Source organism: Pezoporus wallicus, unplaced genomic scaffold (assembly GCF_028554395.1).
Source record: "Pezoporus wallicus isolate ANWC-B61680 ecotype Strahan unplaced genomic scaffold, APGP_CSIRO_Pwel_v1 contig_8490, whole genome shotgun sequence".
Lineage (NCBI taxonomy): Eukaryota > Metazoa > Chordata > Aves > Psittaciformes > Psittacidae > Pezoporus > Pezoporus wallicus.
In genome coordinates, this window is record NW_026642793.1 from 1,183,648 (window position 1) to 1,198,900 (window position 15,253).

Genomic DNA, 15,253 nt, shown 5'->3' on the forward strand with positions numbered 1-15,253 from the left:
CTCAGCCAGGAACTGAAATTTGTCTGGATAAACGCTGGAATAACAAAGATTGTGATAAACTACAAACGAACAGTACTACTTGTCTTTTGTAGCCATGCTAACATTGCTCTTAGACTACCCTAAAATTGCATGGAATCAAACTTAGTACAATCCCAGGGGACACAACATAGTGTATAGATTAACTTCTGTAACAGAATACTCTAAGTAACAGATATTACTATAATTTCTGCACTTTAAAACACCTTTTAATCTGCAAGGCAGTGAAAGCCACATAGCTAAAGCTCTGCCTGTTCTGACCAAAGATGACCTTAATTTTGGTTTCGGCAGCTATGTCCTCCAGTCACATTCATATTACAGAAAAATAACCTGGCAGTTATATTCCAGCATGGATTTCTAGAACACTATCAGCATACTTTTGGCTTTTATCTCCCAGAAAAAAAACACTGGCAAAGGCCATTCAAAGGATAAAATGAATCGGCATATAAGCAGCTACCTTAACAAAGCCCACACAACAGCAGCAGGCCTCAAGTGCTGACAATTTAATTTATACATAGTGTATTGAAATGCAGCATCTTTGAATTTTAATGAAACAAGTGCAAATATGCAGTGCCATCATCTCTCCAGCACAGGAAAATTTTACAGCGTTTTTCCTCCCTTTTCTACAATTCTAATCTTCTCTGAGGAGCTTTTTGCCAGAATCTAAAAGAGACTGAAGGAGGAATTCAGCCTCCACAGTCAATATTTCATAATGTGCTAAAAATACTTTAGCCGGTATCATTCTGAGTTGTATAGAATCTTTCCTTTTTGAGCTGTTACATTTAACTGCTCTCTGTATTTACATGCTTATGTTTGGTTTGTAGAAAAAATAATGGCAGACTCCCATCTTGCATAAATAAAATGCAAGAATTCTGTATGCTGATTGCTGCATCGAAGCAGATTTATACTGGCTACACATCATCTTTCTTTAAATAACAGAGAACAATTATAGATACAAAGACAAACCCAAATAGAACACAGTTATATACATGATTGCACTGCTCTTGTTACTATAGAATCACAGCCCAGATGATGCTCCAAGCCTTACTGAGCCAAATGGAAAACATTATGCTATAAAAAGTAGTTCATGTATTGGCTACAGCACTCACCATGAGATCAATGAATTTATACAATTCAGGAGCATTTCTACAGAGAATGCCAAAGACATGCACATATCATAGAAAAGGATATCATGTGTACTTGAGATGATAAGAACAAAGGTTTATGATGCAGAAACCTTGTTTCTGCATTTGGATATTAACCCAATATGATGATGTTCTGGAGCATCAGACATGTTATCATCTGGCTAACAGTGACTCTTCATATGGTAGCTGTCACACCAGTAAATAAGAATATCCTGTTGTAATGTTAATGTGTAAACTTTCATCATGAACACAACTGAAATAAAGTCTTGTCAAAATGCTCATCTTTAAGTAAAATTTCCCATCATAAAATACTGCGATGAGCGAGAAAGAAAGATAATTTCTGTCTCCTAATATTGTAAATACGGTTTCTTTAAATGCTAAAGCCTTCTAAATATACTTCTAAGAAAATTAAGCAACAACAAAAGAGGTCGCAAAAACACCAAAACTCTAAATACTCATAAAATGAGATACTATTTTAGTGCTATTAGTGCAGTTACAATCAGCATATGAATGAAGAGTACTGGAATAAACATACTGAGAAGAAACATGGCACAAAAATAGATTCTGAAGCAAGAGATACTCAGGGAACACAAACCAACCATAACAATCAGCATGCGTGCTCTGGCTTTCTAATAGCATATCAGCTCATATGAGTGACAGTTGTTTGTACTGACTAGGAAAGGTGACCCTGAATTGCTTTGATGCAAAGGTTCAAGAAAATACAGAGATAGCCTCTAAGACAACATACTGTTATTTTAGTGAAGCCCACAAAGAATCATAGAATAGTTAGGGTTGGAAAGGACCTTAAGATCATACAGTTCCAATCCCCCTGCCATGGGCAGGGACACCTCACACTAAAACATGACACCCAAGGCTTCGTCCAACCTGGCCTTGAACACTGCCAGGGATGGAGCATTCACAACCTCCCTGGGCAACCCATTCCAGTGCCTCACCACCCTAATAGGAAAGAACTTCTTCCTTATATCCGGTATAAGTTTTAACCCGTTACCCCTTGTCCTATCACTACAGTCCTAATGAAGAGTCCCTCTCCAGTATCCCTATAGGCCCCCTTCAGATACTGGAAGGCTGCTATGAGGTCTCCACACAGCCTTCTCTTCTCCAGGCTGAATAGCCCCAACTTTCTCAGCCTCTCTTCATACGGGAGGTGCTCCAGTCCCCTGATCGTCCTCGTGGCATCCTCTGGACTTGTTCCAACAGTTCCATGTCCTTTTTATGTTGAGGACACCAGAACTGCACACAATACTCCAGGTGAGGTCTCACAAGAGCAGAGTAGAGGGGCAGGATCACCTCCTTTGACCTGCTGGTCCATGCTCCTTTTGATGCAGCCCAGGATACAGTTGGCTTTCTGGGCTGCAAGCGCACACTGAAGCCGGCTCATGTTCATTTTCTCATCGAAAGCTTACCCATGTACATCAGAGCGTACTTACGTAAAAATTATTTCGTAAGCCTAGAGGTCCTCATAGAAGACTTTTGACTTGATGCTTTATCTGAACATGTAACATGTCTGACTTGTCTCTATCTCCTGTGTTCCACTTTGGGGCCCTCAGCCTAAGAAGGACTTGGACCTGCTGGAGTGAGCCCAGAGGAAGCCACAAAGATGCTCAGAGGGCTGGAGCACCTCTTCTATGAAGACAGGCTGAGAGAACTGGGGTTGCTCAGTCTGAAGAGAAATCTCTGGGGAGACCTTAGTGCAGCTTCCAGTGCCTAAAGGAGCCAACAAGAAAATTGGAGAGGGACTTTTTAAAAGAGCAAGTAGGGACAGGACAAGTGGAGAAGACTTTAGCCTGATGGAGGGGAGATTTAGATTAGATATTAGGAAAAAATTCTTCACTATGAAGGTGCTTAGACACTGGCACAGGTTGCCCCATCCCTGGAAGTGTTCAAGGCCAGGTTGGATGGGGCTTGGAGCAACTGGTCTAGTGGAAGGTGGCTGGAGGGGGCAGGGGGCTGGAACTGAATGACCTTTAGGATCATTTGAAAAAAAGATGTGATCCCATCCCTTCACCCAGACTTGCTGTTTTAGCTCCTTACACTGCATCAGCTCTGCCAAAGCTTTCTAAAAGCTGTGAAGGAAAAGGATAGGGGAAAACCAGGACACTTCCAATTTGTGCAGCAACTCACCACTACTGAAATACCTTGTAGAACTAAGAATTCAATTGTGACTATAGACCATAAACTTTCAGAAAGAGCATTGTTAGTATCACAGAGCAGCCTGTAGCCTTAATGAGGGGACAAAATGCCTGAAATTTAAGAGCTGCCACAATAGCTTTGAGAGCACAATTCTGGCAGTCCACATTGCTTGATGCGTGTGAATGCTAAGGAAGTAAAACCTCCCAGGATAGTGTGATGAAAGGGAGATAAACAAGCAGCATCTCATCCACACTGCCCAGAAATGACTCCCAAACTATTCCAAAAGCACATTTGAGTTTTATCTTGGAGAGAATTAGTTCATTCAATCCAGAATACAGCCCAGAAGGAAGTAAAACAGTGTGGATAAAATAAAAAAACTGGTTTGCTAAGTTAAATAAGAGAACAGAGCTGGTTTTGATTGCTCAGAAGGGTCTCTATGTCAAGAGATTGTTTCTCCCATTAGAATGAAAACCAGATGAGTAATTTGTTATTCATATTCCAAATGCTATTAGTAACACGCATTTTCTAATAAACAAGCATGAGATCCTCTATATGCATCACTATGAGAAAATATTATTTATAGCTGCTGGAGAGACTGAGGTATTGTCAATATTTCAGGTTCTTGTCAATATTTCATGGTTCTTCTTTGAGCACATTAACATTTAACACCCCCTAATTAGTTTCCTTTCTACATTACATCCTTCCTACACTACATTCCTGCTTTCCTAATTAGAGGCTAACATCCTTCTTTAATTGACAAGTTAAATTATTTTACTTCTTTGCTTTTTTAGGGCAAGCTGGTAAAAGCACTTTTCCTGGGGAGAAATAGAAATGCTTTTATTCCATTTTCACTTGGTCTGAAAAGGTAAAAAAACCTTATTTATCTTCAGAATAATTTGTTGTTACTAAAAGGAAGGAAGCTCTCCCTAAAGCCCACCACTTTGTGGTTTTTAGTTTAATGATAAAAACATCTTCTGAAGTATAGAAGAGCATTAGTAGCATTTCAGTTTTCTCTGCTGCAGAAGCCCGGAGGAAAGAAACCTTAATACAAAATATCTGATTCTAACACTGAAGTTTACATCATAAACCAAATTATAGCATCCAATTATATGCAATCTTTATATCTGGAGTGAGGCTTTCTCTGTGTTCATTCTGAAAGAGGCTTGATCTTAATTGGCTTTATTGGCTTTATTCTTTTCCACCTCTGTTGTGATTTATTATTGCTGTAAACAGTGAGAGGCTGAGAAGTGGTATTTCAAGGTAGATTTGGAGAACATAAACAAGTCTTTATGAATGTCATGAATCTCTTTAATTATCTCTGAGCAACATAATGAAGCAGTCTCTTACTGTAGACAAGACTAATGTATTTATACAAAAATAATTAAAAATAACATGTTTAAATTAACTAATAAGCTTCCCCTAAGAGCCATAAGCAATCCATAGTGGCAAATATAACTAGTGTATGTCTATATTTCCAATTAAGTTGATTGAAGAACTTTAGGGTTTATATTTACTTTTAGGTTTCAGATTTGCAGGTTCTCATGGAGTAGCGAACAGAGTTACACTGCTATAGCAGGAGACTACAATATTCAATGTGTTCCTGTTTAATGATATACTATACCAGTATACAACACTTATTTGTGAGAAATGCATTGATTATGAACCACACATATTGTAAAAGAAACCAAATTAGAAGAAATGGAGTGCACACTTAAATTGGATGTATACATGGAGAGCAACTGAAGCAAATTTCTACCAAGAAACCCCTTCTAAGTTCCTGGAACACAAAATTCATAAAAATTCATATGAATAAGTTTATCTTATGAGAGAAACCCACATAAAGCCAAAAATATGCATCATCCATACATCAGATGTGGATTTGTCAAAAAGATGATCACAGAAGAGTTAACCTATCTGAAAAAGAAGTTCTGCTCTGTACCTCGTCTGGTCATTTCCCCTTAAACCTATGAGTAAATCCTCATGGATGCCATTTAAAAGAACTCCATTTCTTAAAGGCAAGAGGACAGATAGAGCCATTACATTTATAAAACAAATGAAAGAAAGAAACCTTTGTTTGGGACCCCGTCTCCCACAACCAGCGCAGCAAATGAGATGTGTTTTTCTATTTGAATTCTCACTTTATCTGATTAACACTTATCTGTTGCTTTAATCAATCCTTAAAGCATTTAAAAACACAATTAAAAATAAATACTTCAGCAAATATTCAGCTAAAATTTCATTGCATTATAGTAACTGCAAAAAATATCTACAATATTTATGATTTCTGGCAAGACTCTTCCCAGTCCTTTAAAACTCAGTATAGCGACTGGGCACTGCGGTATATCTTCTATATCAATAAATGATTAAAGAAACAGATGGTATAAGTTCCATAAACATTTCACACAAAAAAAGACATGCCAATGTTTTTCCTTATAAGGAAAAGCCAGCCTTAGGCAACCCTGGATGCTAACTTTAGCAGCATTATTTTGGAGAAAAACAACCTTTAAGAAAAGTAGATTTTTTTGTGTCATTTTTAGCTTGATGAGCCAAAGGTCACCTTGTGTTGGATGTGGCTGTTTAAGACAGCTGTCAGTTCAGCTCTGACTTCTAGATGCCTTTGCATCATGTCAGAATATTTAGCAAACTGTGACCTTCATGATCATCTTTTCCATTCTCTCCCATCATTTCCCCCCATCTGGGCACATGAGAAGTAGGAACAGCAGTAACACAGTATTCCCTTGTTAACTCAGAATCATAGACACTGTTTTTACTCAGCAAAAAGCACAAAAATACCACTTTCTATAAATTGGATGTTTTGCTCTCTCTTTGTTTGATGACAAATTGTACAAAAATAGGTACTATGAGAGTAGGAAGACATAAACGAAACCTGAACTGTGAAGATAGATAAAGGAGCTAAGGAAATCACCAGTATTGTGAGGTTAAGAACCTCCCTGGACAGGTTTCTGCTGCAACACCAAGCATCACCATAGCGGCCAGGACTTGCATGGAGCCACATGAACCCACAAATGCAAAATGGTCACAACATAAGCATTATATCCAACATCTCTACTCCCAGATAGAGCTGTGGAAGACTTTGGCCTTTCTCCCAGTACTGCAGAAAAATTCTAATGCCATTTGTACCGATTAAGCTCATGGCTAGTATTTGCAGAGACATATAAGCAGTACTCAAACCTGCATGGCTAAGAACTGACAATACTTTTGGGCACAAGTAAAAGGACAACAGCTTTGTGGATTTCTTCCAGCTTTCATGAGCCAAGTCCCACTTTTGCATCTATTCCTCCCCTCCCACAGGCCAGAGTTAGGTCTTTGCTAAGATAGGCCACAATTAAACCAAACACTACTTTTTTACTGCTATTCCCCCACCTAATGCCTTGACTCGAGCCCCTGAAGCAGTCTGCAGCCCTGTGTCCTCCCACACCAGCCCCTGCACACTCATCCATGCAGCTCTGACTATGACAGAAGTGGAACACAAAAGGCCCCACCGGTCCCTACAGTCAAAGGTCAGTATGTTTCCTAAATCCAAGTAAAATGGTATAATAAAATATATTCAAATGTGCCCTTAAAAAGGCCACTTTGGCAAAACAAAAACTCACCCAAGCCTCTAGCAGTGCAGATAGTCAAATAAAACACATTCCAGCCACAAGTATGTACTTGGAGATCATTATACCAAATGACAGGAGAAGCACAAAAAGCCCAGGTGTCACAGCTGCATAAGCATCTCCAAGACTTCCAGAGCAACAGCATAGTCAGCTTAGCCCTTCACTGCTATGAGGCCTGAAGCCAAATTCCAGAAGAAAAGGCCTCTTTTCCCCCCTCTTCTGCAGTCCCCAGGGTACCTTTGAAGGCTCACTGATCCTTTACAAGGAATGGTTCGTGAACACCAGCTTAGAAAGAACGATTCAGAGGAAATCTAGAGGGTGCATGTACAGCTCACAATTCTACCCCTCTGCCTCAATAAATAGTATTAAATTCTCATGCACAGGTAACAGGAAATACTTGTAAGAATAAACGTTCTAGAGTAAAACATCTATTTAATAAGCTTTTCCTGTCCACTATTTACATACAATAGAGCAACTGCTAGACTAAGATGAAAATGAAAATTTGATGTGCAAAAAATATTATGTATTTTATATAAATAATTTTTAATTCTAATTAAAATGTAAGTCTTCAAATGGGCTCACTTACTGGATGTTTGGCTGAAAGTCTGCCAGTCGCAGTTCCTGTCTGATTCCATGTAGAGGAAATAAATCCCTGTAGTCAAGTAAAGTAAACCCCCCCCCAAGAGAAAAGGGTGAAGACATATATCTAAATCGTATTTAACGTAAGTATCAGTAATAAAAACTCACTGAATCAGGAGTAAATAAATCAAAAAGAAATATTCAGAATCTTCTGTATTCAAAAGTTCCTAAACTGTAACCACCACAGTCATTTCACATCCTTTTATGATTTATTTGAAATACCATATTTTATAGGCTACTTCTTCTGTTTCTACCTTTCTCATGCATGTTCGGAGTCCATCCACATAAGTTGATTTCATCTTATGAACCTAAATTATTACACAAAAGTTCAGATAAATGCTAATTTATAAAAATAAGAGATTTTTCAAGTTTAAGATCTTAATTTCAAAATGCATATTAATTTGTTTAGTAGACTTTTGTAAAATGATAGTTTTATCTTAGTAAATGATGGATGCATACTCACTAATAGCTTGACCTATCAGCGTAACTGAGGTAAGTGCTTGGTTATACATTAAAGCCAAATTTTTGCAATACTTAATGAATTACTGGAATTTATTGCTTTACATCTTATACCCCAGGTCAATAAACTACACAAAAAAGGGCACGCATACACACAAAGGTACCACCCACACCTTTTGGGGGGTTGGTTTTGGTTTTTAGTCTTAGAAACATACCCACTGAAAAGCCAAACATGAAGTGTGAGAGCAGACTAACTACGTTACTTTGAAATTTTACCGAAAATTCCCCCCATAACTAGTTTTCTTCTTCACTTTCAGTGGAGGATTTCCTCAGAACTCAGCAAATAAATGTTTTGCACCAAGAATGTGTTTTATAGCACTTCACAAATTTAGCAGTGGAGATCTGTTATTGTTTTTGCAACAGTTGTTTGATGGCTACAATCTAGTATCTTGCAAACCAGAAATATAATCATTAAATTTACAAACTCTTAATACCTACAAATTCAAAATTTAAATGAATATTTGACTGAACTTACATTACAGCCAACTTTTTTGTATGTATTTAGCCATGAATATGTTCTCTTTCTTGCTAATTTTGCCTCAGTGCAACTAAATTATATGACAAATATCAGCTCACCTGACGGTATTCTAAAATTATCTTCGGCAAAGGATGAAGATCTTGCAACTGCTTTAGCTGCAAAATAAAGCATGTAAATTACTAGCATACTTTTCTGTGAAGTTATGTTATTTAACAATCTTAACAAAATAAGTTTTGGAGGAAGAAATATTCTCACCAAGATAAAATAAATACTGGCTAAAGAATAATGTCTTTCAAGCAATCTCAGTCTAGGCCCAGGAAGCCTCCATTCTCCCCTGCCTTTAGCAGGAGGGCTGGAGCTTACTCGTTCCCGACATTCACCTTTGTGTCCCAGACAGAGACAAAAAGACATACAGACATAAAAACTTCTCCACAACATTTCTGAAAACACTGGAGCATTGGCGGAGGTGAGGGGGGGTAGTGTTCTTTATGGTCCTTGGTTTATTTTTTGTGATAGAGCACATCAATGCAAGAGAGGATACAATAAAAGTATACAAAATAATACATATATAGACACATACGTATTTACATGCACACAAAATCCAACAGAACTTCTCCTTTTCATTCCCTAATATAAGTTCCAGAAGAACTTCAAGAAAAATTGAAATTGTCAAATCCAAAAGCAATGAGATAAAGCATATTTCTGACATTACTTTGATTGTAAAATGCTATAAAATTTTGAAAGCAAAAAGAAAGAAATTATTAAAATAGAGACTGGATATTAATAAGTACAACAAAAATATCTGGACCTACAACAGTTCAGGGTGAAAAATAAATGGAACCCTACCAGAATGGAGATTTAAAGGCAATTTTTTTCCTTGCTCCCAAGGAGAGACAACATATTAATTCTCTAGTACTTCTCTATTGGAAGGTTTCAGCCTACCTTTATCTGAATAACTCAGCCTTAGCAGCTGTTGGAAAGAGTACTGAGCTAGATAAAAGCCTTGCTTTGATAACTGCAACACATCTTATATTCCCAGAAAAACATGACATGCATTGTATTTCATTAATCCCTCCCACCTCACCTCCCAAGGCTCTCTGTCACCCTCCAAAATTACGTTTGATCTATGAAACCTCCTACTCCTTGAGCAACATGTGGTTTTTACAGTTATACTGTTGACATTATCTCAGAGATTGTATATGGTAGTTCAGACACTTGGCCCAAAAGCTGAATTTTCTCTTTCACACATAAGAACAAATACTACCTTTGTACCTTCTCCAGAGGTGTCCGTTCTCAGCAATGAGTTGAGTACTTTTATTTGACTCCCATGTAAACTAGAACAATACAACTGCAGCACCAAATCAGAAACAGGTACAGCTGCATAAAGGCTCCACTTGCCTCAAGTTACCAAGAAGTCTGCAGTTTGGCCTTGACTTCATTTTCAGACAAATATTTTGCCAGGTTTCTGCACTTGTGTGGAATCACACATGAATATCTGCATTGCTGACCATTATCTGCTCCAACACTAACAGAACAGGAAAAGGTTCATGTGGGCAATTTATTGCACTGAATCTCTTGTACAGGCATATCAAAATATCTAAACTGTTTAGTCATTATTGCTTGAAGGGAGCAAGAATCTATCAATGCCCTGCTGATTTAACTCCAAATGCAACCATTCTTCCTGAAGACGAGCAACTCCATGGAGGAAAACAAAGCTTGAGGAAGATTTATGCAGACAACAAGAATAACGCTGGACCATACAAAGAAGGTGACAACTCTGCATTCAAACCATAGGTATCAATTAATTTCCTACAGAGCTCTTTAGCTAACATGAACAAATGAGATAAGGCTCCATAAAAAGATGACAACATAGTTTTAGCCCAAATCTCCTGACAGCAAAGAGGAAGTCTGGGTTGGTAGTTCTTTCACCAGCAGATTTTACATTAATGTTCCTTTCTTTCACCAGTAGTGTTTTTCACCCAGTCAGTTATACCAAGCTACCAAAACCTGGCCAGCCACAAAGTCTCCCTCCTTTGAGGAAGACAGTCATGATGGTACTAAAGTTTTTAACTCCAGTTTATAGCTAATGTTTAATATCAGTAGCTAGTTTGGTTTTCCCCATCATAGAATGCAACTTTCATTTCTGGCATGAGTAAATGAAGTGTGATTAGTACAATACAAAAATAAATCAAGACTGCTAGGAAAATCTCAGACAAATGACATTTTCACTGGAATAGAACTTAGAAGTTTTGCTAAATCATGAAGGTGGTTTTAAAATCCCTCCCCATCTCACCACAATTTCCGACGTGGACACAAGCTGTTGTATTTCAGTTCTGTGAACCTTCTCACACAGTGTATGCAGTTTTAACTTTTCAAATAGTATCTACAATGAGAAAAACACAGAAGAGAAATGTTTCAGTGTTTGGTTACTGAGTTTAAGCCTCAAAAACAGTCTTCAAAGAAAATAAAGCATGCTGTAGCAACGAGAGCTGTCACAGAATTGAAAAAACCCGAATGTTTGTTTTTGAGCTATGAAAAAAGTAGCATGTTTACTAAATTCACACACATAATTGATGTAAATACATTCAAATACAGGTTATCCAACACTGACAGATGTATGACAAGCTGATACCATCCATTAAAATCAGAAAATCATAATTAATATCAAAGAAAGAATTTTGAAGTTGTGAGAAAAATTTTATATCTTTTATAATACTTTTGCATTTAGAAGCTACAAAATAACAGTAGTATAAATGCTACCTCTCTGAGCTGACTACTACTGGTCACAAGGAATCGTTCTCCAGCGACTTGATGAGCTTCCTGTTCAAGTTCTTTGAGTTGCAACTACAAATTAGTACATCAGAATTATTCTGTTCACATTCTTACTTTGGTCTGCTACTTCCTAGGTTGAGTAGATCAGACTTCTGTTTACAAAGAGGGCACTTGGTAATGTGTAATCATTGCTGGCTATCAGCATTTGGCTTGATTTCTTAAACCCTCTTTAATCTGTATGTCTTCATGATCTGGGAAGGGGATTTATCATAGTAAAAAGTACCAAAACTTGTGGGAAAACAAAGACTATAGTGATCTCTGAGAAACAGAGCTATGGGAATTTTTCTGGTAAATTAATAATCTGTCAGACCACTATGATTACCTAGTCAGATTTTACGCTACAAAATAGGATTCTCTTGTAGCTACTCTTAATGGGGAAATGGGAAACTTAGATCTCTCAGGACACCTAAGCTGTAAAGAGTGCTTTATTTACAAAGATGGAAATATTTATTACTTCTGAAGGAGATAATTACTGAAAACTGTGGGTTCAGAAAAAGTCATTACAATTTTTACTCTACAACACATAACCCAAAAGGAACTGTTCATTTTGCAAAGCAATCTCAGTTCTGGGGCAAGGCTAATGAAATATCTCTTGGAATTATCCTCAAGTGCAAATATAATTAGTTATACTTACAATAATAAGAGTATAATAAAACACTAGAAACCCTAAACTGCTATATAAAATGTGACAAAACAGACTCCTCCTCTTTTTAAATCAGTTATCCTCAGTAAAAGCAGCAAGATGATGCTATACAATTTGTAAATGAAAAAATAAAGGCAAAATTTACCCCCAGAATCTCTGATGTTTTTTTCAGTTCATGTTTGTTCACATGTATTTTGTGTGTTTCCATCACTGTAAATACAATTATATATATACTGAGAACATTTACAATTGACAGTTTTGATTTTACATGCTTCTTAGACTGTAAAATGAGAAGTCAGACACACACAGGTGCCATGAGGCTGACATACTGTTTAGTACCCTGAGGTATAACATCCTACTTGAGCATAGTCAGCAGCTGTGTGAAAACAGTGTATTTTGAATTGAACTTTCATACCTGCCAGAATTTTGAGAAGGGGAAGCTCTAACGTGCAAAATAATTGCCACAAACCTTGAACCTGTAAAGCAAGATACGAATAAAATCTTCAGTAACAGCCAATTTTAATCTTAAAAGGCATAGTTGTGTCATTATGTGGCTCTATTTTCCAGTAAGCAGTATTTCACTTTCTGTATAATCCCCTTTTATATGGCAAAACTATTTATGCAATTAAATACTACTTAGTGTGAATAAAAGTCTAAATACTGTAGCCCATTATCACTTCAGTTTAGCAGCAATACATTTTGTAGTAGTAACCATTTTGTATGGGAACAGTAATAAGAAAAAAATAATAATAAGAGGAGAAGTTTCTTCTGAGTTTAACCTTGAGACTTAACCATTTCCTCCTTCTGGAAAAGATGGCAAATCTGATGGGAAACTTTTTTAATGTTGACCAGCAGTGTAAACCAATAAGGATTGAAAGCTCCTACTTAATTCTAGTAAATAGAATTCATTCATTCTGATCTGAATGAGAAGCACATCACTAAGTCTCCTTATTTCATGACAGTGCCTCTAAAGTTATACTTGAATAACTACTTTTTATATCTTACCTGTAAGTCATGAGCAAGGTCCATCATTACATTATAAAGCTTCTGCAAGTTCACACCTAAGTTTTGATACTGATAAAAAATAAATCAACAGGTTTAATGCTAACATAAATATTTAGAATACTATTTTGAACGTGTTTAAACTATATATTTTTCTGTACGTCTGCTCTTACATTTAATATTTTATTAATGTTCTTAGACCTCTGAGAAACAAAATGAACAGAGTAGAACAGAACATGAATATTTAAGATTTTACCTGTTCCTTGATTCACATTTTGCACAGACCGTGTATGGATATATGAAATAGTGTCGCTATATTGCCTTTGACATTGAAGGCAGAATTCTATTGCTATGAAATGAAAATAAATATTATTAAATGAGGAAAACTTCTTTGCAAATTTCTTCTTGCAGTCCTCGTCGTCTTCAGGATGACTCTCAGAACCTTGTGGTTGTATTCCTAGGGAGTGAAAGTCGGCATGGATTGAGACACCAGTACATCTAATCGCTTGATCCCATGCCCTCTGGTGCAAGAGTCAGCTGTACATCAAGGGATAAACATAATTCATCCTCCAAACAGTGTGTGAAAATCTGCCTCGCACACAAACCTCACAATTTTGGCCTAGTGTCTGCAAAACTGCTCCACTATTGGAAGAAAGACAAAAGTCTGGAACCAAAGCATTACAGCAGATGCAGAATGACAAGAGCAATGCTTCATCCATTATTTGATCCAAACAGAATGCAGAAGGAATCCAAATTACTTGTTGCTGCACAAACACAACAGAACCAGAACTGACTGAAAATCAGTTTATTTTAGGGCAAATTGTAACACATTACTGTAATAGAGCTGTGCATTCCAGTGCACAGCTGGGGAAGAGCCGTCACAGGAACTCTTATCATATTGGTCCAACTGATTTTTAGAAGTGCCAATTGTAACAAAAGAGTGGGAGACAATGACTAGTTACAAGAACTTATATTTCATGCTAAAATGAGAATTACCCAAGCTCTGGAGTAATCTGCTACAGACATTTTCCTACCACATACAATATAACAAAGGGGCACTAGTGTTGTAGTCATTCAGAATGCGCTCAAGCCTGGACCATAGCTGTTTTTATCTTGTAATGACCATATAATTCAAGATAACAGCAGATAAAAACTAAACAGATGTCTGTTAGTGTGAAGCATGTCCCAGCAGAGCCCCAGCAGCAGGAGAGTTAAAAAGGGGTAATGAATTCCCATGACAGTCCATGCAGGTTACCCATTTGCTCAAGGACTATTAGTCTATGCAACTTCAGCACTGGTTGTGTTGGTCATTTGTGAGTAGACAATATGGACACCTACTGGTACAAGCTTCCCTTCAGCCTACAGCAGGCTTTAATACTGCAAGACTGAGAAAAAGTAGACCCTTGAAGGTAGGATGCAGAGAGAGTTCTCTCCAAAGATGAAATATCGACATCCACCAGGGGTCATCCTTGTTTTATAACAGTCTAGTCCTGTCCTACCAGTCAGGACTTCTCTCCACTTCAGATAGATTAATATAAGCAGGCCTATACTGCAGTGAAAAGCCATCAAGCTGTCTCCAAGAAACCTTGCCCATATCCACTGGTTCTGGAACAAAAGAGTTGCCTGTGAAATATTATGGTTTGAGCAACAGACAGCTTGCTTGATCCCATTCTGGAGGTGGAAGTAAGACCAATGACAGGCTTCAGTGACACCAAGATTCCTTATCAGCAAATGCAGTAATGACAAGACCAGTATGATGCGTAGCACCTGTTTCAGCAAGTTTCAAGGTATATGGACTATGACCCCTTTAACTGAGCCTTTTGGCACAGCAGCAAATATAAAGACAAGCAGCAAGTAGCACATCTTCTATGCTGCAGAGGTGTGTGGGTGAGTAGTAGGCTACAGGATAAAATAGCCATTTCAAATACCATGCGGGTGGAAAGGACTAGCACAATACAGAGGGAGCTTAACTGAAAGAGTGGTGCACAAGACATGATATATTACCTGACACAGATCCCTCTTGGAGTACAAACAACTGTTAGGAACCCACCAGTAAAGTCAGAGCAAGAAGGTTGAAGACAAAAATCTGGCAAAGAGTTAGCATTCATGGAAGAACTGGGACTCACTGAGCAAACAGAGAAGCCAAAGAGAAAGTGGGAGAGTTCAAGGAACAAATTAATTGCATAAG

The 15,253-nt window shown here is 37.6% G+C and overlaps 1 protein-coding gene across 6 annotated transcripts in view; it reads right to left on the reverse strand.

The window, feature by feature from the left end:
* POLN (DNA polymerase nu) overlaps positions 1-15,253 on the reverse strand; it is a 93,928-nt gene that overhangs the window by 66,369 nt on the left and 12,306 nt on the right. For 5 of the 6 annotated variants that reach the window (XM_057432299.1, XM_057432297.1, XM_057432293.1 and 2 more), the window contains 8 exons: positions 13,069-13,137; positions 12,479-12,539; positions 12,209-12,273; positions 11,349-11,432; positions 10,882-10,971; positions 8,687-8,743; positions 7,846-7,899; positions 7,539-7,604 (listed from right to left, as the gene is read on the reverse strand). In XM_057432299.1, coding sequence (XP_057288282.1) covers positions 7,539-7,604; positions 7,846-7,899; positions 8,687-8,743; positions 10,882-10,971; positions 11,349-11,432; positions 12,209-12,273; positions 12,479-12,539; positions 13,069-13,137 — 546 coding nt within the window. The remainder of the gene's footprint in view (positions 1-7,538; positions 7,605-7,845; positions 7,900-8,686; positions 8,744-10,881; positions 10,972-11,348; positions 11,433-12,208; positions 12,274-12,478; positions 12,540-13,068; positions 13,138-15,253) is intronic. The other variant, XM_057432296.1, reaches the window with a different exon arrangement.